Genomic DNA, 26806 nt, shown 5'->3' on the forward strand with positions numbered 1-26806 from the left:
CCCTCCGAGCTGCTCTGATTCCCACGGGCTCTCAAAGGGGAGACCATGTTTATTTATTAGATGACTATGGAGCTGCTTAGATGAGGGGTTGTCTTTAATTCACATGGACTCATTATCTTCCCCTTTCTGCTGTATTCTCCTCTATATCCCAGGGCAAAACCAGTGTCTATGGTAGCAGCTTCCCAAATGACAATGCATAACATATAAAAGCCAAGAACTACTTGGAAAGTAGTAAAAAATCTTTTCTTTACACTGGGATTATAACTAAGCCAGAGCTGCTCAGTTCCATGGGGCACAGATACTTGGTGCAGGAAACAGAAAAATCTGTGTTCATTAATGTTGTCTTTCACTAAGCAAAGCCCACCTATTCCACTGCTCAGTATCCAGAGGGACAAAGCACATGATACTTTTCCATCTTCTGCATGAAACATGACAGCAACTGCACAGAATATTTCTGGTGCTGGTACGTGGAATCTAATCTCTTCTACCCAGAAGCCCTCCAGGAATGGCTCAGAAGAGGGGTCTGTACCCATGGGAGGGACCTGGCACGGTCACACAGCCTTGCTCTGCCGGTGGCACCGGGCACAGCTCTCGCCATCCTGCCTTCCCAACACTCCAGGAACAACATCCTAAATATTGCACTGAAAAATGAGCCCATGTACCCCCAGGACTCACCGTTGTCGAACACGGTGCCAGCCGTGAAGGAGAGTTCCGAGTCGTGCTCGGCTTTGCAGGCGTAGAGCGCGCGGGCTTTGCGCAGTGGGGAGCTGCAAAGAGAGGGCAGAGGTTGGTACAAAACCACCCAGACAGACCAGCACCCCCTGTTGTGCCCAGGGGCAGCCACGTGCTTGTTGAAGAGGGGTCCAAAGGCCTCTGCTGCTCTGTGAGGGTCCACGGCTACACCGCTTGGGGGAAGCATGAAGAAGACACCAGATGAGGCTGAAGGTTCTTGGGGATGAGCCACATTTCACCACAAGGTAAATCCCAATCTGACCCCAGCTGGCACCACGAGGACTAGAGCCCAGACTGGTGCCCACACAGCAGCAGCCCAAGCCAAGGTCCCCAGGAGAACTCCAGGCACTGGGCTGGAGCTGGAATGTTCTGTGAGTCTCTGAGGGGCCATCACCAACCAGAGGCTGGCACAGAGTAAAGGTGTCACCAGCCCTGCTCTGCCAAACCCATCACTCCCGAGTGCAGCTGCAACCACAAGATTTCTCAAAGAAAAATCAGCACTGGGGGAAAGGTATTTCAAAACAGAAAACCAAGCAGGTCCATGAAGAATTTGCTGCACTTCTTTAGAGACTGTACCTGAAGGTAAAAATGATTTAACAGCCATTAGATTTTGCTGGAAGTGTCAGCGTGCCCACGCTGCGGGGGAGGGAATCAGAGTGCAGAGAGCCAGGAATGGAGCGATCCACTGACAGAGCAGGGAAAATGAGGGACCTCACGGTCCCCCCAGCAAAGTGCAGGCATACAAAGCTGTCCCCACACATGGAGCCTCATGGCTTTGGGCTGGAGCAAGGCTGGTGCAAAGCTGGGACACTGCCACGCTATGGTGACGGCGGCAGTGCCAACCTGCCCAGGCACTGGGCCACCCCACCAGCCAGCTCCATCCAGCACTCTGCAGGCTGCTTGGCTGGGACACGGCCAAGAGAAGTGATGGAAGTGCCCCTGGGAGCTGCTGGGGTGGAGAACAAGGCGTCACCATTCTCAGGTCAGTGCTTTCACCAGCTTTTATCTTTCCAAGGACTTGAACTTCCTCAGAGTTCCCTCTGAGCAAGCCCAGGGAATCGGCAGTGCTTTGTGGCAAAACCAGTTCCCTTTCACAGCAAACCCCAAACCAGGGGAGCTGTGAATGGTTTTGGCTTTGCAGTGAAGAGAGCCCTGAAATGAAGGTCTCTCCTCTCAAAATTCCAGCTGCCTGACACAAGCAGCTCCCAAACACTTAAAACCCAGGATGGGTAAACAGTCCTCCCACTCCAGAGGGTCCTTCACTGCCGGGGAGGCACCACTCACGTGGAGTGCTTAAGAGACCATCAGATGAAAAACAAAAGGTATTTTCGGGCTTACTACCTTGAATTACTCAAGTTGTTGGTTTTCTCCCCAAAAAACAACCCTTGCAGCCTGGTGTCCCTGGGCCCAACCTGCCCCTTGCCCACTGGCTGCTCTCTCACTGCCACTGTGCCCAGCCAAGCCCTGTGAGGCTTTTGGGGACCCTGATGGTTGTTCTCGTTCAGTTCCTGCCTCCAGGCATGGTCCAAGGCCAGCATGGCACTCCAGAGCATCACCCATCTGCCCTTCTGTGGGCACCTGGAGGATGCTGAGCCTGTCCCTGAGGAGGAAGGCTGCTCGCAGGGCATCACGCACTGGCAGCCTCCGCGGACGTGCAGCAGAACAAATCAATGCCCTGCCAAGGGGCAGCAGCATTTGTGTGGCTGCAGGTGTGGGGGAAGAGCTTGGCCTGTGCCTGGCACCACCAAAGAGGTTTGACACATCTCCCAAGTGCAGGGATTGGTGCCCCAGCTCTGCACCTGCCAAGGACTGGGAGCCACGATCCGCCAGGAATGGAAACAGCCTCTTGCTCCACTGTGCCAGGGTGGGCTCAGACAGGAGGAACTCCATTGGAGGGCACCCAGCACATGGCCCAGCAGTGACACTGAGTGTCTGTTGGGACCTGCAGTGCAGGCCCTGTGTCCACAATGTGGCACAATGGCACTGCAGCACCCGTTCCAGCTCCTGGCACCCCGGGGGGACCCCACAGGGCTGGCACACAGCACAGCCTGACCCACTGTTCCAGGGGCCACTGGGAATCCTCCATTGGTCCATCTGCAACTTCCAGGACCAATTTGCTCCAGAGATGCCCAAGCACACAGACATGGGCACAGAGCAGCAAACACCTGTGCTGCCCCATGTCCTTCACCCTCCTCAGATCCCAGATGAAGCAGAGGCCAGAAATGGGGGATGACTGTGCTTTTCAAAGGCTCTTTACTCCTTGTAGTACACTTCTTACCTGTTGCAGAGCAGAAAGTAAAGCCAACTCAGGAGCTGAAGTGGCCAGAGAAAACCACCAAGACCAGCAGCGACACCGGGCACTGCGGCCACGACCTTGTGAGCACCAGCTCCTGCTCTCCTGGGCAGGAGATTCCCAGAGGCCCAGGGGGGTTCAAAGAGTCTCTCCTGGGGCAGAAGGGTTTGAAAGCTCCTCTCTTGCTGAGTGCAGACAGCTGTGTTGCAGGGGTTTGAGCAGGATGCAAAGGGAAAGGGAAGTGAAGTGGGAGAAACCGGGGAAATTAAACAGAAATAGCAAAAGCAACAAAAAGCAAAGCGAATTGTGCAACAGACCTGATGGGGGATGAGTCGCTGGACGTAGAGGAGGTGGGCATAGGACTTGATGGCGCGGAGAACATGGGCCAGGACGGTGAGAGGGGTGACGTTGGGCTTGGATTCTGAGGGCTGCAAGACATAACCAGAGACCTTATCAACGTGCAACCACAGCAACAAACAGCAACCGAGAGACAGTGAGACGACAGCCGACGATAGCAAGTGCCTTGGGAATATTCAGAGCATGAGACACAGCTACGAAATGAAGTGCCAAGACCTTGGGAAGTGTTTCAAGGCCGGATCTGCATTTCTGTGGACAACAAGAGCTGGATCTTCCAATTAACCCCTGATCCATCGTCCCCTCTGCCAAGGAGGGGTCTCACTGCTGGCAAGCCAGCCACTTACCTGCCTTGTATTTCCCCCAGTGCTGCCAGAAATAGCTGCTGGTAGTTCTGGACATTAATGATGCCTGTGACCAGCCTCCACCCCCTCTGTATGTCACTTGTTGCAGTGCTCATGCAGTTGGTGCTATAAAACTGTCATTGATTATGTTTTCCACGTTTTACATCGCAGAACTCTTTTTTTTTCCCCCTCACGCAAACAGCTCTTCACTTTCAAGACACAGCTGTCAACTGAAGCTGAATCAATTTACTGAACTGGTAAATGCATGCAGAAGTGTTTGGTTCCTTCAAAACTGTTCGATTCAGGTCATTCTCTGGTTCGCTGAAAAGCAATTATTGTACTAAAATACCAATTTGACTCTGATTCATCTACTGTTTCTATGTTTAGGAACTCATTGGTATTCCCTGTCCAATTCAGATTATAAACTCTATCCCTGATAAAACAACAGAAAATCCTCTCCCCACTGCAAATGCTTCTGTAAAAGTGAGAAGTTTTGTAAAAGCATCATGGTTTATGTTTTTTCCCTTGCGAGAGGGACAGTACCTCTGATCACACAGGTCTGTGATGAGGTGGGCACAACCCACCAGCAACCCCCAGGATGTCCTCATCCCTGTCCCTGAGCTGGGGCCTCCCAGGGGAGAGGGAAGGGATACAGAACATGTGGGAGAACCTCAGCCCTGCTGGAGCAGTTCAGACCAACAATTTAACCTTCTGTAGTGTCCTCTGGCTGCCACCGCACAGGGATATTCATGACATGGACACTTTCCCCCTGGAAATTGGACCACCCCTGCTTAAGGCCAAACTCTTGGCTTTATTCCTCATAGGAGCTGTGTCACTGGATTCAACAGACATTGATGAATTACAGGCAACACCTTTATTATGTCAGAGGATTATATGAGTATAGAAATGGGATACGACAGTGCAGCACCAGAGGCTGGAAAACAGGGAATGCTCACAGGCAGGCTACAACCAGAGATCCTCAAAATGTTCTGCTAATAATAATTGTTATTTAAGAACAATTTTTTTGCATTTTTTATCAATAAAACTGTCTGTCATTTGAAAAATGAGTAATTAACTGTTTGCCTTGGTCTTTAGCGAACCTGACAGCCATTGGTACTTACCAGATACTCGACCTACTGCCACCTCCAAAGGTGCTACCAAGACCACCAAGTCATCCCAAATTGCCAAAATTAACCCTTCAAGCACCAGTTCTTGTGAACAGATGGCACGAAGCCTGGCCAAGGTGGAACTTGGAGGGGCGATGAGCTGGAGACCAAAATGTGGCTGGGCCTGACCCACTGAGAGTGGCCACCAACACCCACCAGCCCTCTTGCCACTGCACCCACCGTGGCTCCAGGCAGAGGGCTTGGGGTGCAAGAGGACATCTCACTGGGTGTGTCAGTGTGGGATGGGGCACTGTGACATCCCACGGGGTGCACCAGCGATGGGACAGCCACCACCTCCGCCACTGACCTTGGTTGTCCTCACTGCACGACAGAAGGAAAATCCAACTGTACAGGGCTCTGGGACTAGAAATTCCCAATGCACTTTCTGAGATGAAATCATGTCAAAAGAATGCAGCTCTCACTTCCCCTAAAGTCGCTCTGTCATCGCTCCACAACTGCGCACCCGCTACACTAATGGCAGTGGGGAATGCAATCAGCAGGACTCTAGATGTCTCTGCAGTGGTGGGTAAAAAAGCTCGACTGCAAGCACTGGCACTCAGGCCAGCCTCTGCCTAAGAAGTTATCAATAATTTGGAGTAGGATTTTGGTGTCTTTGGATCCTTGGTGGCAAAGAAAACACTCTCCACGCCCACCAAACCAGTGGAGAGAACTGTTAACTAATTGGTGTGCAGACCACTCTGTTCCCATCAGGTTGCTCACAGAAGAGATGAACATGGTCTTACAATGGCCAAGCTGCTCCTGTGCAGCTCTGCAAGTCCATCCAGAACATTTCCTCAAGAAGAACCCATGGATACCTCAGGACCCACCTGAGCTGCAGCCCAGCACTTACAGACCTCAGCGTATGAGGCACACAAAGGGTTCATCTCCCTTCCATGAAATACAGGTATTTATTTTCAAGATGCTGCTTGAATATCACCTTTCTGAGCTTATCTAAGTGCAAGACCCGAGTCCTGTCTCGTTGGAGATGTCAGTGCATGCGATCAAACGGACTATCCCAGCATCTCTGGCATTTTGGAAAACAGTTTTCTTGTAGGATCCAATTTCCTTTGTTTCTCATGAAAAGAGCAGAGGTGGTGAGAGGCTGGGGGGAAGTGCTGGCTGCTGCCTGCAGGCAGCAAATGTCATCTGGACCTTTTTTTTCTTTCTTCTTACTCGGGAGGGCTTTGTGAGGGGCTCTTCCTGTTGGGTGCACAGTGGAAACAAAACAGAGAAAATTGCTAAGAACCAAAACCACCAGAAGCAGCAAACAAAGAAGTGGCTCAAATTAAGAGTCTTCCAAGGTGGGAATGGACATTTCCTCAGCAGAAGCAGCCAAGGGAACTCCATGATTCTGTAGCCCAAGGCATCCCGAGGCTCTCGCCTTTCCTGCTGGTCCGTCTGTGCCCTCGGAAGCAGCGACTGAGACCCCGTGGGGAGGGACCTCTGCCAGGAACAGGCAGGGTGAGGAGGGTGTTGTGCCACAGCCTCTGCAGGGGCACCTGCACCTTCCACTGCATGTGGCAATCCCTCTGACAATCCCACTCTTCCAGCAAACAGTGTACTTAGAAATGAATTTAGGAGCTAAATCCTCCTCCCTGCTTCTCGTGCCTGCCATACACACTGCCTTTCCCATGCAGATGTCTAATTTGCTGCCCAAACATGTTAAAAAAAGCAGTAACTCTTGCTTCAAAACTCTGCTGGAGTTGCTGGAGCTAAAAAATCTCTCTTCTAACCTGTTTTCATAACCTGCCTCTTTCATTCCTCTTCCTCTGCAATCCGCCCCGGCTGCCTCGCTTTCCTCACCCAGCTCAGGCCCTCCAGGCATGTGCAGCTCTGAAGGACTGTTCTCAGTGGGTTTCCAGACAACTTCTGTTGCTTTGTTCTCTGGGCTGAGAGGACATCGGTTCCACTTCAAACATGTTTACAACTTGTTGTTTATTTTTGTGGAACTTGGGGCTATTTCTGACACAGAACATCTCACAGCTATGGATGGGCAGAGCCCACTGAGGGATTAAAGCCCTTTCATGAAATCACCTCAAGAAAAACAACAATATTCCCTTTCTGACATGATCAGTACCTGACTGCAGCATAATACATCAAGGATCATCCAGCCCTTTACTCCCTGATCCATTCCTCTAGAACAAAGCTGCAGAACATAAGGTTCTTCTCAAAGATAACCAGAAAAAAGAAAATTACAGTTTTACGTAATGCCAGGGCACTTCAACTCTGCTGAAACAAGGACAAGACTGCAGGTCCCCAGCAGACATGGCTCTTTTGCCTGAATGAAATGGGATGCAGCCTTGGGTTGGGAAGCTCATGGAGCTCATGCAGTGCTGCAGATCCTAGCAAAGCTTGGAGTAGATGGATGGGCTCTAGGAAGCAGCTCCTGGGCACTGGCTGCACTGTGGGTCAGTGACACACCACCCCATACCTGACCACCAGCTCACAGGGCTCCAGACTGGCAGGGTTCTTCCTCTGTTTGGTACTTTAACACAAGAAAATTGATAAATTCTCTCCAGAGTTATTCTCTCGGGAGTTATCTTGCTGCATGGTCATTTGGGTGAAAACAATGACACATTTAGGGAAATAAGCAGCCAAAATGCCCTGTGGTCAGCATTGTTTGACCAAACTGGTCAAAAAAAAAGCTCAAATTCTTCAGCATGGACCTTCCCCACATCTCCATTTACCAGTTCCCCATTCCCATCTCCATCAACACAGACTACAGGATCTTCTTTCCAAGAGCACGGACGTGTCCCTCTGTAATCCTGGTGACACCCAGCACATGGGTGTGTCTTGTCACTTTGCTGCTTGGCTGAGTTCCCACATGTAGAAATATTTCCCTGTTTTAGTCATTTCATAAACCATCTAAAAGCTTTTCTACTGGAATAAGAGAGAGACCAGATGAGTTCTGACTTTGGGAAGGAGAGCTGGAGTTGTTGTCTCACTTAATAGACATTCCCATTTCCAAACGGAGCCGGATGGTGCTCAGTGGTGCAGAGGGATGTGATGACTGTGCTGGTTTGGTACAGAATTCTGGCACGGAGCTTACAGCCTGCTGTTAATGCTGGAGAAAGTGAGTGAATAAGCAATAGATGTGTTTTCAGCATGAGTAAGCGTTGGAGGCACTGCAGGAAGGAAGTTTGCAGGACCAGCGTGGTGTCAGCACAGGTGTCCTCCCCAGCAGGTGAGATCCAGGTGATGGGAGCATCGTGCCATCTTAACATGGAACAGTATTTCATTAATAGTCACACAGTTCATTTATAACAGAGAATTACCAGCATCACCAGCAAGTTACCGACCCACCAGTCACTGCTCTTATGTGGGACCAGCACTGGAAGTGGGACAGGCAGGGCAGGGGAATGGAGGCAACCACAGATCCACACTAATGGGGCTTTGGGTCCTACCCAGCACCCAACCTAGACATGACAGAGAGCCATAGAACGGCCTGGGTTGGAAGAGATGTGAAAGATCACCCACTTCCATCCCCCTCCTATAGGCAGGGACACCTTCCACCAGAACAGGTTGCTGCAAGCCCCGTCCAACCTGGCCTTGAACACTTCCAGGGATGGGGCAGCCACAGATTCTCTGGGCAATCTGTGTCAGTACCTCACCACCTTCACAGGGACGAATTTTTTCCTAATATCCCACCTAACCCTGCCCTCTGGCAGTGGGAAGTCAGTCCCCCTTGTCCTGTCACTCCAGGCCTTGTAAATAGTCTCTCTCCATCTTTTCTGCTGGCTTCCTTCAGTTACTGGAAGGGGCAATTGGGTTACCCTGAAGCCTTCTCTTTTCCAGGTGAAACAATCCCAATTCTCTCAGCCTTTCCTCACAGCAAAGGTGCTCCATTCCTCTAATCTCCTTTCTGGTCTCCTCTGGACTCGCTCCAGCAGGTCCATGTCCTTCCTGTGCTGAGACCCCAGAGCTGGAGGCAGCTCTGCAGGTGGCATTTCACCTGAGTGGGGCAGAGGGGCATGTTCTGCCTCGCTCCACCATTTGCTCAGCAGCTGTATTTTCTGCTCCATCAATATCCCCCCTAACTCTTCCTTTCTGCCCAAAAGGCTCTCAGCAGACTCAAAATCAAGCTGGAGGGTTTTATGTTGAACTGAGTGCTTTCAAACTGTGTTAAAGCTCTTAATTATTAATAGAAAAGTCGTAATGTGGCAGTAGGAAGCCAAACTGGCAGTTTAGAAGGGAAATGTTGGTAAATCAGGAGCCAGCATCTTAGTCACGGCTTCTCCATCGTGCTGCAGCTTCTAACACGAGGTAATTCTGCAAGTCTGGGTGCATTAGTCACCAACAAATTGTGTTCACAATTAAGGAGAGCTCAACAGTCCTCCAGAAATCTCTCATTCTCCCTGGCATTCAATGCACTGCTATCTTACACCCCCCAGAAAAGAAAACTCTCCCATCTGCCACCCCAACAACCATATGGGATTCTTGGAAAATGAAGGAAATTAAAGTCCCTGTGGGAGCACAGCTCCCAGATCAGCCAGGAGGGGTTGGTAGGACCAAATATTTGAGCTAAACATATCCTGTGCACTGGGCAGCCCTGTTCCGATGCCGAGCCAGGTTTGCCAGACATAAGCAGCTCAGACCTGAGGTATGTGGCTGAGGGTGACCTCGTTTCGGGAAGCTGGAGCTGCAGGGAAGGTGACTGATATGGAACGATGCTGTCCTTGCTGCCAGCCACCATCACCCTGCACTGGGGGACGACAGCCCCGACCCCCTGCCTGAGGCTCTGTCAGGACCAGCCCTGCAGCACCGCCCTGGGAGCCCAGCTTTGAGTGCAGGGCAAGGGGATTTGGTCTTTATTTGCCAAAAACAAGTCTCCCTTTTGCTGGCAGAGCCATTCCACTGCAGGGAGCCAGGAGGGATTGCCCAAGGGAAGTGATGCCGGGAACTGACTGCTCTGTCCCAGGGGGTCTCAGGCTCTCACAGGAGCCCCAAAGGAAAAGCCATGCTCTGCAAGCACCCAAGGAGGGCAGAGATTTTGGGATGAAGGAGAGCAGAGATTTCAGGACGGCAGCAGCAACCATCCCCACGAGCTAGTACTGCCAGCTCTCCAAAGGGAGAGAAGTTCCCTTTACTTTTTAAGTAATTTCTGGAAATGACCAGAACAGCTACTCCCCACCATAAAAAACTCATTCCTGGCTAAGGAATATTCCTCGCATAACTTGATAGGAGGCCATTTCCAGGCTCAAATCCTAACAGAAAACAAAGACAGTTTATTTAAGCCTCATCAAACTCTCATTTTTTACCATACAAATATTCTCCCCGCAGCGTAAGGAGCCAACACCTGCCCACGTAGGGCACATGCAGTGGGAAAAACAATGGGGATTATTTGGGCCTGAGAAGGTGATTCAAGAATAACAGATGAGTAAAGCCACTGCGTAATAATTTTCTGCATTTACTTGATTTCCCTGATTTCCTTTTGTTCATCTGGCCTCGTGCTGCTTTGTTTTGCAGCTTTCTGCAAACATCAGTTACGAAAGCTGAGCAGGGCATTTCACTGCAAAACCCAACAAACACAATACTGAAATGATCCAGCTTTATCATATTTATCAAAAGAAATCCCATTTTTTTTCTGTTCTTTCTTTTTTCATCCTTTTTTCACTTGAAAACACCAAACTTTGTAAGAACATTTTTGCCTCAGCATCTCTCACCAGCAAAACTCTCCTCCTCCTCCTCCAGTCGCACATCCCCTCCCAGTGCAGCCCAGCTGGGAGGTGTGAGCACCACAACCCTCCCAGTTTACTGGCCCAGCCTCAATTCCTCTCCCTACCACCAAGCTGGACATGTATCCTTGGAGAACCCTTCCCAGTAATAAAATACAGCAAAGATTATTACATTCAATTCACTTCTTTCGGTTGGTTATTCTCCCACTTCTTATTCCTCGTGCTCTTCCAAATCTCCCTGTGCTGTACCCACTGCTGCGCCCAGAGTCCCCCCAGAGGTCTCCAACACAACCTCCTCCTCAAGCAGGGGTTGGAAGGGGCCTTAGAGACCATCCAGTTCCATCCCCCTGTCATGGGCAGGGACACCTTCCACTAGAACAGATTGCTCCAAGAAGACCTGTTCAACTTGGCCTTGAACACTTCCAGGGATGGGGCAGCCACAGATTCTCTGGGCAATCTGTGTCAGGGGCCTCACCACCCTCATAGGGAAGAATTTCTTTCCAATATCCCATCTAACCCTGCCCTCTGGCAGTGGGAAGCCATTCCTCCTTATCCTGTCACTCCGAGCCCTTGTCCAAAGTCCCTCTCCAGCTCTCTTGGAGCCCCTTTAGGCACTGGAAGGGGCTTTAAGGTGTCCCTAGAGCCTTCTCTTCTCCAGGCTGAACGCCCCAGCTCTCCCAGCCTATCTCCAGAGCAGAGGGGCTCCAGCCTTCAGAGCATCTTTGCAGCAAAAAAAAAAGGGGATAAACTTTCCCTGCTCCTCAGGGTTCCCACAGAGTCAGTCTCTAGTGCAATCCCCACGCATTGTTTGAAGCAGGCAACGCTTTCTGTGCCCACATCTCCCTCCCCTCTCCCCTCTCCCAGCCCTCAGCCTGGTGTGGTCAGAATCCAGAGGTATTTTCCTCTCCTCCGCAGGGGACACAGCCACTGGTGCTCATGTTTTAGCAAGTGTTGGTGCAGGCAAGAACAAAAGATGAAACACTGCTCCTTTCTCCTGTCAGTTCCTTTCCCACTGCTGGCTACACCGTCCGGGACACCTTCCCTGCTGGACGCCTGTGGATCCCTCACTCCCTCCAGAGCCACGGTGCTGAGCCGGGAGTGGGATCAGTGCCAGTGTGCGGGGGCAGGCAGGGAATTGGCAGCGGTTCTTGCGCTCCTGACAATGTCCCAGCTTAGCACAGCCCTGTCACCAGTGTCTGCACAGCGGGGTGAGCACGGCCAGGGGATTGGGTTACCCCCAGGTGAGATAAAGCGGTGCTGTTACAGCTCCAGCTAATTTATAAAGTTAATTAGGCACAGGGATCTCCTTTCAGAGGAGACAGGATGTCTTTGTGAGAGAGCAGCCCTGTTCTCCTCGGCCCCTTCAGGGGGAATTGTCAGCCCTTTGCTGGGAAATCGGATCGCTCAGGAGGGGTGGTCACCCCGGGACAGCCGCCCCGCGGGGGTGGTCCCCATCTGAACCCTGCTCACGCTCCGCTCCACAGCCCAGCTCCTTCCCAGCCCTGGCAGCTGGAGCTGCCGGGCCACTGGGGAGGTTTGGGACGTTTTCAGCACTTCTAGTGCCTGTGTGGTGCTGCTGGAGGCCAGCACTGCCTCAAAAACACTCCCACAGCCGTCAAAAGACTTTTACAAGACAGAGTCTGGGCTACATCCTCGATTTTGAATTCGATCTCCCCACAGAAAGAGAAACCAAAGAATGCGTTCGGCCGTTTCACTAAAATATTTCATCCAAGGTGACATTTATAGGTGGCAGGAAGACCTAATGTACCATCATTTTGCTTTCAGCAGGCTCAATAAAAATTTTGGCTGGGCTTGCGCTTGAGATTCTGCCCAAGGGAAACTCAGATGCCGACTGAGAGAAGAGCTGGGAGCGAGGTTGGGTAAGGAGGCTGAGCAGACCGGACCAAACAGAACATCCCAGGACTCTGAAATCAAAGGGGGCAGGCAGGCAGAAGAGGAGAGAGAGAAAAGGAAAGGCAGGATGATGATCCTGAGCTCCACACACCAGTGCAGAGCACTCATCACATGCACTCAGTACACACAGTGCCTGCAAGTGCCCCGGGGAAGGCTTTGTTGCAGCATCTTTGACCCCCACAATGACTGGGATGTATTTGAAATCCTGCTCCATTTGAAAGTAAAATTTCTAGTAGCCAATATTTGTCTGAGGCAGTTTCTTTGAAGAAGATGCTGCTATGCAGTGATCTCCACACTAATTACAGGAATTAGGAAAGCAATGGGAATGCAAGGTCTGTATTTTTTTTTTCCAGGGTTTTCCAGAAAGCTGCCTTTTAAGCATCATGTGCTGCTGAAATTTAAGGTGCTTTTTTTAGATCTCTTGGAGGGAAATCTAATTTAATTCAGCTTTCGAGAAGCACCCTTAGATGTTCCCAGAGCATCACCCAAATAGAACAGTTCTCTTCAAAGGCAGAAACTTCTCAGAAGTCTCCTGAGAGGCAGCATTGGGAAAAGCTGTGGATGATGGCAGCCAGGCTGGAGGAGCTGCAGGATGACCTGGGAGTGTGGAGCTTCTGAAGAGGCCATTGGTCTGTCTGTCCCCTGCAGCCACCCACACATCCCACATGGAAACAGCACCCACAGACACAGCAAGGCAGTGGATTCAAAGCTGGGAAAGGAATAATGGGCACCTGACCCCATTGGTGAAGGGCTCTCAGTCTGACAAATTATTTTTGTTTTAATGGATGAGCCTGGAGAAAATACTTTGACATACAACCACTGGATCACATCGGCTTGGCCACAGGGCTGGAGACTTGTTTTATGAGAATATTTGGCTTAATTTTCAAGTTCAATTTGTGGAAAGTTTCTAGACCAAGAGCCAACTGAAAAGCAAAAGAGCCAAAGCTTTGCACAGTTGCTGTGCCAAACTCCAGGGCATGTGAAAATCCCACACAGCAAAGGAACAGATCCCACCTTTTCCTCCTACGAGCCCAGAGGGGCTGGTGGAGGCGGCATCCCATCGGCACAGGGCTTCTCTTGCCCAAATATCCCACTTTGAATGGAAGTTTGTCACTTCCCTCTCCCCTCTCAAAACAAATCCTGGTTCCTGTGGCCCTCTAGCATCGTTCTTTTCCACACATCTTAAAATACCTCATGGAAGCACACAGATGCTCAGGAAATAAATTCTGGATTATTTAAATGCAACATGGGAAGGAATTCATAGAATCATCAAGATCTGGCAAAAGACCTCCAAGATCAAGATCAAACTTTGTATGATATATATGTATATATATAGAAAATTTAAGACATATGGCCATCAGCAAATAAGCCTCAGGTATATTTATCTGTGGAGTTTACTGAGTTTGCTGCTTGTGTTTTCCATGAGCCAGGTTTAAGGACATTTGCCAGAGCCCTGAATCACTCTGGTTTACTGAGCTTTCTCACCACAGGCACGATCTAGGACTCCCAAGCTAAAACTGTTTTAAAAGAAACAAACATGCAGACACCCTCGAAACAGTCTGCACCAAAAAAAAAGTAAATAAGTCATAAGATAGTTTGAATATTATGTCATTTGGAATCAGCCAAGCAGCAGACTGGGAATTTAAGGAGCTTTTCATAACTAAGAGGACTGGGAGATAGGCGGGTTCTGTTCTAACCTGGCAATGATCTCTGCTCCTCCTGAGCTCAAACCAACCCTTGTCTGAGACACAAAATCCACTGCCTGGTGCCACCTGCTCCATCCCTACCCCATCTCTGTCCCATCCCTGCCCCATACCTGCAACATCCCTGCTCCTGGGAATGCCCAGGTCCTCCATCAGATCCCCAGAGCAGGATGTTGGCTTTGCTGGCTGGAGCATCTGCCTTTTTCTTCCCCAAATTTGGCCTTTTCTCCTCTCCCAGGCCCCAGCCCACCCTGCAGTGCTGCCAACCATCCTTCACTGTGCTCATGATGAGCCACCGCAGCAAACCCGGTTTTCTTTTGGACGCAGAACCTGACACCTCATTTTTGCTGTGCTGTCCCTATTCTTTTCTCATAAACTTTTAATGTTTCCTGTCACTCCAAACAGGAGAGGAAACACATTTGGGGTAACTTCAGTCCACTCTGTGTCAAATGCCACAGGCTGACTTTCAGCTGCTGGGACAGTTCCTGGCCACAACCACTCTGCCCTCCAGACAAAATGATGAGCAGATCTGGTTTTAGGGGTGTCCCAGGGTATTTCCTTGTTCCCACGAGCAAAGCAACAGCACCTCAGACCTCTGTGAGAAGATGGGAAAGATGCAAATCCCAAAAAGCCACACGAGGAGGTATCAAGGGGAGGGGAGAAAAAATAATTGTGCATCGTGACACTGCCTGGAAGGCAACACTGTGAGCAGCAACTTTGCTGAGGAGCCGGGGTTGCTGACCCAAGGTTGGGGGCACTTCTTGCACCAGCTCCAGCCATCTCACCCCACTGGGACCACAGATTCCAGGTGTAAAGCCCCTAGTCCCAGCCTACGACCGCAGCTGGAAAGAGGTCTGCTCCTCTTATAAAGCAATTTAGATAAGGCTTTTCCGGAGCAGCTCTGATTACAAGATTTCACATAATCCCTAAAAAATGCCATTTATTGTTTGGCAGTCCAAAGATCCGCCCCTCGGGGCTGGCCTTAGCAATCCAAACCCAGATTAGGCAGAAACCCAGAGTTTTGGGGTCTGGATTGAGCTTTGCATGTCTGCACAGAGCTAGATAGCCCTCCAGCCCCAGTTTCCATCTGGGGTTCGCTGTACCTCACCTAAGGGTGCTCAGAGAATCAATTCCCCTGACAAAGGGCAGCAGAGGACACACAGTGGCAGATGAGGGTCCCAGGGGGACCCCAGCCCTGTGCTGCTGGCCCTGACACGCCTCTCCAGCTCTTGGCTTTCTCTGGAGCCACCGTGGCTCCCGGCCAGGCGGCCACAATGCGGTGGAAGGAAGAAGAAACAGCTTTGTTTTACCCAAAGCCTTGCAATTAATCAAGTTCCTATTTCCTCGCAGTCCCATGTTCTCCACCCCAAATGCACCAGGCAGCTTCCACCCATGTCAGAGAAACAGAAAACGAAGTAAAAAAGAAATGTCTTTACTATGGCAGGCACCACCCGGGTGGCATTTAGAGTCCAGAGAAATACAGGACCCTTCCAGGCAGGCTGGCAGCCCCATCCCTGCCAGCCTCTGGCCCTTGAAATCCCCTCCTGGGCACCTGCTCTCCCACCCAGGAGGAATTCACACAATCACAGAATCATTCAGGTTGGAAAAGACCTCCAAGATCACTGAGTCCAACCTGTGACTGATCTCCACCTTGTCAATCAGACCAGAGCTCTGAGTGCCATGCATGTCCAATCATTTCTTGAACACTTCCAGGAGTAGTGACTACCACCTCCCTGGGCAGCCCCTTCCAATGCCTGACAACCCTTTTGCAAAGAAATTCTTCCTGAATTGGACTCTTCTGAGGACAAAACATCCCATTTTTTATCATGACACATGGCAATACAAAACACCAGTGTGTTTTCCTGGTCTTTTTCCAAATCAAAACTGGGGCTGAATATCAGGGTGGGAAAGAGCGGGTGATAATCCAGGTTCCTTGGGGACAGGAGCACTTGATTTATAAGCAGATTCCTTAAACAGAAGTCCCAGAGATACCATTTCAGAGGGCCATTCCCAAAGTGGCTGCCAGGAAGGCAGGATGAGGGTGGGACCTGCTCCTGCGCCTCTGCACCTCTAATTGCCATTATTCTTCAGGAATATAAACAACAGGAATGAGAGAACAGAGAGCCATGAAACCTCAGCATAACAAGGGCCTGGGAGCAAAGGGAAAGGAACTGGAGGTCAGGCAGGTTAAGGGCTCATTTCTGGCACACCACAGCCCCTCTGGATGAGGACAGATGGGCAGACACAGCACAGTGGGCACTGCTTGGTCTCTCCTGAGGCTCCATCCAGTTCTTCCAGGGAGGAACCAGCAGCATTTAAAGGTCTATTTACTTCTCCTCACATGCTTTTGTATGTCACAGCTGATAACTGACAAAGTTATTTGCATTTTCAAGGGATCATTTATACCAAACAACCCTACCCTATCCTGTTTGATACATTGCCCCATCCCAGGAAGTGTTCAAAGCCAGAACAGGGCTTGGAGTAACCTGGTCTAGTGGAAGGTGTCTGTGCCCATGGAGGGTATTGGGACTGGATGAGATTTAAGGTTCCTTCCAACTCAAACCATCCTGGGATTCCATGATTCTGCACCAGTTTGTTTCCTGCTGGACTTGGATTTGGGATGATGAGGGACTTCACAGCAGAGCAGAGGGATGGGGCAATGGGAAGAAGGAGCTGCCTTTCACATGGTGCAGCATTGCCCCAGTCCCACAGCTCTGACGTGCTGTTCCCTCTCCCACTGCCCCACAGCTCCCTCTCAACCACTTAGAGTAAGTCCCTGGTGGAGGCTGTTTTGCAAATACAGTAATATTTGAAATTTCTCTCATCTTCAGGCACGGAAGGAGAAATGTTCAATTTTAACTGGGATGCTTAATGAAGATTTATTCCAGTCCTGTAAATCAAAAGCATGTGGGAATAACTGCTCTTCCTTGGATTAACTGGGTTATTTTTTCATGACCACTAGACCTTAGATCTGCTGCTCATTTCTTTCCATACCCATGGAGGGTAAGAAATAGCCATACTTGGTCAGTGAGAAAATAAAGTTAAATGCAAATAGACATGATCTGACTAAATCTGAGTTTCCCAAGGTTACTATTTCCCTAAATGCCAAGTCCCTGCGGTGAAGGAGGGGCAGCAAACAGCCTGGGGTGGGGCAGGCTGGCAGTACGAGGGGCTCAGCCTGGTCCCTATGCCACCAGTGCCCTGAGCCCATGGGTGAGAATGGACATCACCACTGGGAATGCTGATGGGCCTTGAGAGCTGTGGAGAGCAAGAGACACTGCTGAACACGGGCAGGGGCATTAGGGTGGTGTTGTATCTCCTTCTCTACCCCCTGCCATAGGCAGGGACACCTTCCACTATCCCAGGTTGCTCCAAGTCCCGTCCAAATTGGCCTTGAACACTTTCAGGGATGGGGCAGCCACAGTTTCTCTGGGCAACCTGTGACAAGGCCTTACCACCCTCGTGGGGAAGAATTTTTTCCCAATATCCCATCTACCCCTGCTCTCTGGCAGTACAAAGTGACTCCCCCTTGTCCTGTCACTCCATGCCCTGTCCAGCTCCCTTGGAGCCCCTTCAGACACTGCAAGTTGCTACAGTCCCATTTGCTGGGCATAAAATAACTGCTGTTTCCCCTCCTGTGGAGCAGCAGCAAGAAGGGGTGGATGGAGCAGCTCATCCTGGCACTCTCCCATGACAAGTTGACAGAGGGGTACACAGCTACTCCTGAAACGGGGCATCCTGGGACCCAGGCAAGCATCCCACGGGCCAGCTGGGAATCTTGAGTGCTCTGTCACCACCCCAGCCGTCCCTGTGTGCTCTGGCACTCCCTCCCATCCGAAAAGCCAAGGCAGCAGCCCGTGGGTACCGTTCGCACATAGAGTTCTTGGCTGACCCTCAGCTGGCCCCAGCCCACCTTCACCAGCCCTGCACAGCCAGAAATGACTGTGAGAGCACACTGAATTCCTGTGACTCCACTGACCCCTCCAGCCTGTTTTGGCTGCTGTTTACTCCCCAAGCTGCACACACAGGTTGCTCAGTTTGCAGACAGCGGGACAGGAGGCCAGCCAGGAGCACCCAGTACTGCCCAACAGCTAATTCAGACTGAGGCATTATGGTTATTTTAAGCACTAGAAGGTGATTTTAAGGAGGTTGTGTGTGTAGCACGACCTAGCTACTGCTGCCCGTGTTTGCAGCACCCACCTCTGACCTGCCCTCAGCATGCCAAGCAGCTGCTCATAACCCCAGCACAGCAGGGCCCTCACACAGGGAAGGCTTTGAACAATACAGGGGACACAGATGAGACCAATGGACAAATAAAACAGAGGAGAAAAAACACAAGTAAACTCCAATCAAGGTGTTGGTTATCTACAGCAATACCTCCACACCACAGGCTGTCCAGGCAGAGCTGCCACAGCACTGTGCTTCTCTTAAAAGGTTTAAAACCCACAGTCTTAAATATTTCGATTTTCATGATCATGTATTTTAGTTTGAAAACTTCCTCCACTTCAGCTGAAGTATGTGTCTATGCTACACGGTGCTTTCTCCTTCGGGTTTTGCCATGTTTTCTACACAGGCAGGATAAAGAAATCTGATGGGATAAAGAAACCTGACGGGACACAGAAACCCAGTGGGATACAGAAACCCAACACTGCTGCTTTGGACACAAATGCCTCCCTGGGGTTTGGTGGCCCCGGGAACCAGCTGCGGTCTCCAGGCACCCACAGCCCAGTGACAGCTCCTGGCACAGGACAGTCCCGCTGACTCACCCAGTACAACTCCTGCCCAGAGCAGTTTTTCCATAAAAATAAACCCAGCCCTAATAAATAAATGCATTCCCATCGTAAAAGCCCGATTGGTGGCTGGGAAGAAAGAGCCTGCGCCCTGCAGCAAAACCATTTCCCTCTGGATTGGTGAAGGAGGACTGTGCTCCAGAGAAGGCATGTCAGAAGGACCCCATTCCCCTGGGGAGGGGGACAAGGGTACCAGCACTGAGGCAGGGGGATCTCATCCCCAGCACAGCCACTGCTGTAACACCATCGTGCCCAGAGACCAGGGAAGAAGCGACACACGCTCATGAGGGGGATTTAGGAACTGGCGCAGCTCCCGGTGGAGCAGACCTGGGGGATACATGAGCATTTAGCAGGGAGCCAAGAGGCTTTTGTAAACAGAAGCTCAAACAAACATCTCTCATTTCACAGATGGTGCTCACAATTTACAGCATTGCACATTTAAAGGCCACCTTGGGCACATCGGTGCTCCCTGCACAAGAAATCCCCCAGACCTGCAGGCCTCAACGTTTGTGCTCCAAGGAGCCTCCCACTAAGACCCACAGGAGTTATTTCCACAAGAACACCGGTTTTCAACTTAGTAAGAACTAAGAATACCAAAATGACCCAATTCCTTTCCCTGCAGTTCCCCAGTCTGGGTGAGTGCAGGCTCCCAGCTCAGTGGTCAGTCAGCTCGTGGGGGCTGCCAGGAGAGCCAACCCCTCCTGAACGGGGCCTCAACACGATGACCCTGGTCCACAGCTAAAAAATTACAGAAAATACTGAAGAGTGCAAGAAAAAACCCAAAGTCCTGAAGCAGAGCCCAGAGATGAGTCTCCCAGGACCAGCAGAGAATTTGGCAGAGTGTTTGAAGGAGCTCAAAGGCCAAGGCACCCCAAGACCCTCCCTGTGGCCACAGTCCCTAATTGTGGGCCTGGTAATTCCAGGGGAGCGCCAGAAACCCTCACATGGCAGCACCAGATGCCACAGCCTGTGGCAGAGCGTGTGGCTGCCTGAGGCTTCCTGCAAAGCCCAGATTACTCAGCTGCTTGGAAAAACAGAAGCAGCTTTATACAGACATTATTTGGGCAGCCCCACAGAGCAGCAGGGACGGAGCCACCGGACACTGGCACCATTCAGACACCCTGCCCCGACCCAGCCCACAGCCACAGGGCAGGGGTGGGGACAGACCCACTGCTGGCAGCCCTGCTCACTCTCCTCATCCTCACCACTGCAAAGCCACCCCCCCACAATTACTGCCCATGGAGGGCAGAACCCCACGGAGCTGTCAAAACCACAAGCACAGCCTTTGCTCCTGGGCAAGCAGGCACAGAGGGGTGAGTGACGTCTGTACACACAGTTTAATCACAATACAATTAAGTCAGATGCCTCATTGGAAGACTGGATTAAAGGCATTTGATTTAAATATTTGGGGTCATAGAGAATATCTGCCTTGTGGTACTATTCACTTTAACACTTACTTTTCAAACTTCAGCTCAACATGGACCAAAAACTCATGTGTTCCTGCATGTGCACAAATCATCCCATAATCACTGGATTTGAGGAAAAACACTGAATGCCACAAGCACTGTCAGAGCCACAAGCTGCCAGTGCTGCCCTGCTTGGCCCTGTTTTACTTTGCAGAACTAGAGGCCCCTGAACTGGCACATGCACCTGGTTCAGTGCCAGGCTGCTCACCTAATCCCTTGGGAACAGCATGGTGCTTCCGCTCTCCAAAGTGTCACACAGTTTTAACTGATTTATCCTGCTGAATTTCTTTATAACTTCTGTTAAGAAAGAAATTATTAGGAAGAGGCAACTCTTGAAATCTGAAAAACTGTGAATGTGGCAAACAATCCCTGTCAGGTCCCAGCAAGACCTGGGTTCACAAACCTTGCTCTATAAGCCACATCATTTTTTTCCCCTTAAAGGATAAATAAATTAAAACCATCCTACTGGGGGAATGGGACGTGACTGACTCCAGAGCTTCAAGCAGGCATGAGACAGAGATGCATCTTTACTCTGCATATAACACATGTAAAGCACGATCTTGATTTGGAAGTGTCCTACCTTTGGATGTTCTATCCTGCCCCCACAGCGCTTCTGCCAGGCAGCTCACTCGCAGTGGGAAAATCCACAGGGAGCAGGCATGGCGTGGGGCTGGGCCTCACAGTCCTGCTCCCAGGAATGCTGAGGAGAGGTCGGTGTGGTGCTCATGCAGCTGAGGGTTTAGTGGCAGCGATGATGAGGAGGGAGGCAGAGCAGATGATGAAGCTGGATGAAGCCTGTCTTGGCTGCTCCACACTTACCTTCCCGTTGGGAGTACTCAGATGGGCAGGGCCCGTAGGCATCCCACCTGCTGGAGTGAGGGCTGGACCCCAGACCTCCAAACCCAACCCCGGTGCCAGCCAAGCCAACAACAACGAGATTCACCATCTCTGCAGCACCTGCCCTGGCACTTGGCCGAGCCCTCCACCAGCATCCAGCTAAATCAGGAATGTCCCTGTCTGCTCTCAGGGGATGGGGGCTGCTCTGGATGAACAGGAACTGGAAGTGTTTGAGGCCTGTGGGAGGACTGGAGGGGTGGGAAGGAAGGTCTCCCTGAACTGAGAAGGTCGCTGTGTGCAGCGAGGCCATGAGCGGCCGTGGTGGGAGCAGCATTCCCGCCGGCCGATCCGCAGGGATGCGCAGGGGCGTGCCGAGGAGCACCAGGGGGAAACTGGGTTCAGCTCCTGAAGATCTGAGCAGATCTTCACATGACAAGGAGGGGAGGTTCTGTGGGAAAATGCTATCGGGCCTGGCCAAGCCACGGCAGGAAGGAAATTCCCCCAGCGGAGCCGCCATCGCGCAAGGGCTCTGCTGTGGCGAGTTCAGGGACTTCGTAAATAACTCGGCCATCCCCAGGGAGGCATTGCTAAGGTCGCTGTTTTTTCCCTTGAACTTTCCAGATGAAGGAAGCAATAGCAGAAGCAACAGCACAGATTTGGCCGGAGATCAACTGTACTGACAACAGTCAGAGAATTGAACTCAGAAGAAAAGTCCTTTGTGTGTGTTGGAGTTATCACCAGATGGGCTGGGCAGCCCTGGAAGTTCTGCTCAAAAATATTCCACATGGGCAAAACCCCCAGAGCTGGAACTCACTGGCAGATGTAACCCACAGTAACAAATTCCACCGTTTAGACCAAGTTAAAAATGCAGGGTACATGCTTGGTGCCCATTAAAAATTAAAATGTTAAATTGTATTCTTCAGCAAACTGCTGGGATTGAGTAAGTAACAACCCTGATTAAAGATTAAGGATGGAGAGTCCATAAAACACTAATTACCACTGTACTTACAGGGAATTTGGCCTGTTGGGTTTAATTACTTCTAGTTCAAGATCACTTGAGTTCAGGCTGGGCTGGGGAGCGCTGTTGGAGTTGAGGAAGCTGTTTACATTTGAAGAGATGACGGATTCCAGGCTGGAGTTGATGATACTGTTCCTGTTCTCCTCTAAAAAACACCAAAATCCAAGAACCATCAGCTGCCACTGAAGGCAAAGTAAAGAGCAAATGACTGCGAAGGCATCGAGTGTTCCCAGCAAACCCTGCCCCAATGCAAACTGGGAGCATCGACCCAGAGCTCAGAGTTAGTTACAGAGATATTATACATTAAACCACAGAAAATACCAGGTACTCTTTGGTTCTTTTGGTTTTAAGATGCAGGTACATTTAAATAAGCACCATTTTTAGCAAGCAAATACGCACTTTTCTCAATGCATTAACATTTTGTTTTCCCAAAGACATCTAAAATGCCCCAACCTGAAAGAAATTAAAATGCAAACTATGCACAGGAATGGATTTGTGTTACTGAAATCAGCTCCCAAGGGATGGAGTGTTTGGACAACAGAGCAAGACAACACTTTAGATCAAGAACAGGACAGATCACCCTAAGCTGCCTAAGGACCTAAGTTTATCTCAGCAAAAAATGCTTCAGTCTCATACTTGACATCACTACTGTTGCTTGTTCCTGTCCAGGTCTAAAGGGGAAAGGGAATGGAGTCTCTGCTCCATTTCAGCTCAGCTCTTTCAAAATGCAGAGCCATGGTGGGACAAAGACCCGGTTTTGGATCTGGAAAGGAATGGGATGTGTTGGGCATCCCCTGGTGCTGGGATCATTGCTCTGCTGACAGTCCAGAGCTTCTCAGAGATTCCTGTTTCTCTCAATCACATTAAGAGATTTCCTCATTATTTGTGTAACTTCAGCAGTGAGCACTGACAATATTGTGCATCTCAAGCTGACACCACAGCATGGGCCCCTCCTCATCTCTGCCCCAGATCCCCTAAAATCCCATTAACTCATTTCCAGGAGAAGCTTTTTCCATATGAGCAGTAATTGTAATTGTGAGAAGCAATTAGCAACACTGATGGCACGACAGCAGCCCCAGGCAGAGAACTGCTGCTTCTGGGATGATGCTTTCCTGAAAGACAGGCACCTGCTGGAAAACACAGAGAGTCCTACTTCAAGGATATATCTTTCCAAAATTATTTTTCCAGTGCACAATAATATGGTCCAACTACAACCAAAAAGCACAAAGAAATATGGAAATCCTCATTCTCAATCTCCCTTAATTGCTATCTCTGCTTGTGCAAGGAGAACGTGCAATATGCATCCGTATCCTGCGCACATTTAAAGAGGGATAAGAGTGCAAGAGGAACTCCTGGGATATGTGAAAAGTTAATCCTGAGCACACAGCAGAAAGGAACTGCCTGTAAAACAGCCTGGCAGGAGCGTTGTCTCAGAGTGTTGGGGCAGCTCTGCCACTGCTCTAAAGGGAAAAACCACATCAGCCACAGGTTTGTGGATGTCCAGAGCAGGGTCCGATAATCCTTGTCCTGCTCCTTTGCTGGAGCTGCTGCATTTCCCAGATACCTGGACAAAATCAGCACCTACATGGCAGCAGGACAGGGTTAAACCTTGGTTTATCTGAGGTTGAGCTTATCTGCCAGAGATGAGCCAAGGTCAAGGATGTGTTAATTATGTTGATACGCATCAACATGTTCCTGAAATTGGGTTTCCCTGATCTTGATCTGCAATGAGTCACCATGGGGACAAGCAGCACAGACACCTCTCTGTCCCCAACTCTGTGAAAGTTGAAACCTCTGGGTTCAGAGGGCACCAGCACCTTGTGATGAAAAAGATTATCCATGCAGAAGACAAAGATGGAAAAGTAAAGAAAAGCAGAATGCTGAGCTCCACAAGTATTGACATGCAGACATGGGAGCCAGTAGATGAAATGAGAGAGAAATCAAGCTGCCTAAGGACCTAAAAACCCCAAATCCCTCTATTTTTGTGTCTGCTAGAGCAGGTTTTGGGCAGCCTGTGACAGACCACCTAAACACAGATGACCAAGCTCAGGGATTGCTCACGCTGAGCCTGGCTGGACCCAGGGCCGACCTGAGTCCCTGGAGTGTGGACTAACACTACAGCTTATTATTTCCAAACATTTTCTACCCAAGACTGAAGTCCAGGAATAAGCTCCATAAGCCTGACAGATCAGTGTGGATTGTCTGCCTAATCTCCACACCAGCCACCAGCCAATATCAAATTAGAGTCCCCGTCAGCCACAGAACTGGAAGTGTTTCAGCTAAAGGGGAAGGGAGATGAATGGCAGAATCTGAAACTCCTGCTTTATTTTATTTCCTCCTTTTTAAAAGGCTGAAACTGTGTTTTGCTTCATGTTTTTAAATGCTTATGTGAAGGATTCTTTGCTGGGAGGTTTAATTTGGTCTTACAGCTACAAGAGCAGAACTGCCTTTCAGCTAAAGAGCACTTCCAGAGTGCAGAAGGGAGAAGAGCCACTTTGCAAAGAAGAAGAAGAGCAAGAGCTTCTGTTAATAAACCAAACCTGCAACTTCTCTCTTAGACCCCCCCTGGGTCAGTTGTGGGCAAAAATGGGAATGTTTAACAACAAAATAATCACTATAATCATAGATTAAACATAATGATCTAATCCACTCTCTTGCATTACCCTGTCTGTTGAACATGATAATTTTCGACTTACACACAGCTTTGTATGATGAATTCTACTGAAAATTTTACAAAGATATTGGACTTCGATAAACAAATTTCAAGTAATGGAAAATCCACTGTCCCACTTCACTTCTTATGGTAAAATTATTCTCAGTCTTAAAAAATGTGCACCTTGTTCCCCTTTTGAACATTTCTAGCTTCAATTTTCAGCTTTCAATTTCTGTGGTGCTCAGTTGTGTTTGAGCTGCTGCCCAAGCCCTCGTGCTTCAACCTGACTTTGAGCCTTGGCCCATCTCTGGACCAGTTAGAAAGAAAACAAAGAAGAAAGGAAGAAGAAGAAAGGACTAAGAAAGGAAGAAGAAATGAAGAAAAAAGAAACCTCACATTATTCCTCAAGTGACATGTGCAGCAGGGATGGCAAACACCGAATAAAATGGTAGTGGCTTCCCAAAGATACAGGAGGAAAACTGGGAAAACATTGCTTCATTTGGGAATAAATAAATGCAGAAATAAACACATGAGCTCAGTTCCTCTTCCAGGCATGGGGAGGATGGCACACAAGGGTTCCAGCAGCCCATTGACCCTGGAGTATGACAAGCAACTGCTTAGTTAGCAGAAAATAAATCACTAGGACTGAATTTTTCAAAAGGAACTTTTGATATTTGAGGCTCCTCCGACAGCTGTGCTACACCATTCCCAGAGCACGCTCTGGTGCCACCACTGCTTCCTCAAACTCACACGGATTGTTTCGACACCCTCGGAAATGACAGTGGCTGGTAATTAACAGTAACTCAATCAGAGAAACCCACATGTTTTGAGAGTCAGCAAAGTCCACAGTGACCACTCTGTCTACCCTGGGAAGCTGGGTTCTCTCCAGCCCTCCCCTGCTCCTTGCTCCATGCGTGCTTGTTCTGCTCACCAGGGCACTCTCTTGCTTTTTGATCAAACTGGGAGAGCTCCCAGTTGGTTCCAGGAACACATGGCCTGGATGAACCAGAGAGCTGGGAATTGGGTTTATGCTGTAAGGCGAAGCCACAGCCTGAGCAGACACATTTCTGCCACCCCATGAGCAGGGATGGGGCCTTGGCTCTTTCACCCAGATATCTGGAGCATCAATTAGTGACAGAAATGGAAAGATGAGCTCCAACATTTTTAAACTGCCATGGTACATAATCCTCAGGAAAATGCCAAACCTCCTGGCCAAGTTTTCCTGTCTGTAAAAGGCAAAGTGCCTGAGGGCATCCCAAAAGGGTTGCCCTGTGGGGATGTCGGCGGGTGGCCACCCTCGGCACAGGTGTGGCACCCGCGTCCCGGCAGCTGATGACAGCGATGATGGGGGCGAGGAACATGAGAAGGGGAACACGCAGGGGCCAGTCAGGTGGGGAAGGGACAGCAACACTTTATCCCGTGCTACAGCAGCCTTGTGTCGAACCCTGGTTAAGGGCTCAGATGCCAGGAGAGCTTCAAACTCCCCACTGATGCAACAGCGGAGGAAACTGAAGCCTGACCCTGTTATGGAATCATCTCTTCCACTGACAGCAGTAGAACTGCATGGGAATGGCATGGGAATGACAATCTGTTAGGCATGATTAGGGCAAATATGGAGGGCTGAGAGGGCGGCTGGGCACTTACGCTTCTCGTTGGGCTGGGGCGTGTGGAAGAGCGTCAGCGGCCGCTCGCTGCAGGAGGGAGGCTTCGAGTCCATGCTCTTCTTGCGGGATAACAGCAGCTGTGAGTTCGACGCCGGAGTCTCTGGCACCGTGTTAAATATCTGTTAAAAATAATAAACAAGTTGTTCTCTGGCATCATCCTTCGAACAGGACAGCTGCCCACCTGCCTGGGTTGCACC

At 50.1% G+C, this 26806-nt stretch overlaps 1 protein-coding gene across 3 annotated transcripts in view; it reads right to left on the minus strand.

The window, feature by feature from the left end:
* Window positions 1-26806, minus strand: part of ARHGAP26 (Rho GTPase activating protein 26) — a 117692-nt gene that overhangs the window by 6791 nt on the left and 84095 nt on the right. The window contains exons 19-22 of one of the 3 annotated variants that reach the window (XM_051794219.1): window positions 26590-26728; window positions 22284-22437; window positions 3343-3453; window positions 676-767 (exon numbers count right to left, since the gene is read on the minus strand). In XM_051794219.1, the coding sequence (XP_051650179.1) occupies window positions 676-767; window positions 3343-3453; window positions 22284-22437; window positions 26590-26728 (496 nt within the window). Of the gene's footprint in view, window positions 1-675; window positions 768-3342; window positions 3454-4019; window positions 6090-22283; window positions 22438-26589; window positions 26729-26806 lie in introns of those variants that run through there. The other 2 variants (XM_051794220.1, XM_051794221.1) reach the window with 2 other exon arrangements.

Source organism: Manacus candei, unplaced genomic scaffold (assembly GCF_025592945.1).
Source record: "Manacus candei isolate 608988 ecotype Guabito, Panama unplaced genomic scaffold, ASM2559294v1 h1tg000037l, whole genome shotgun sequence".
Taxonomy (NCBI): Eukaryota; Metazoa; Chordata; class Aves; order Passeriformes; family Pipridae; genus Manacus; species Manacus candei.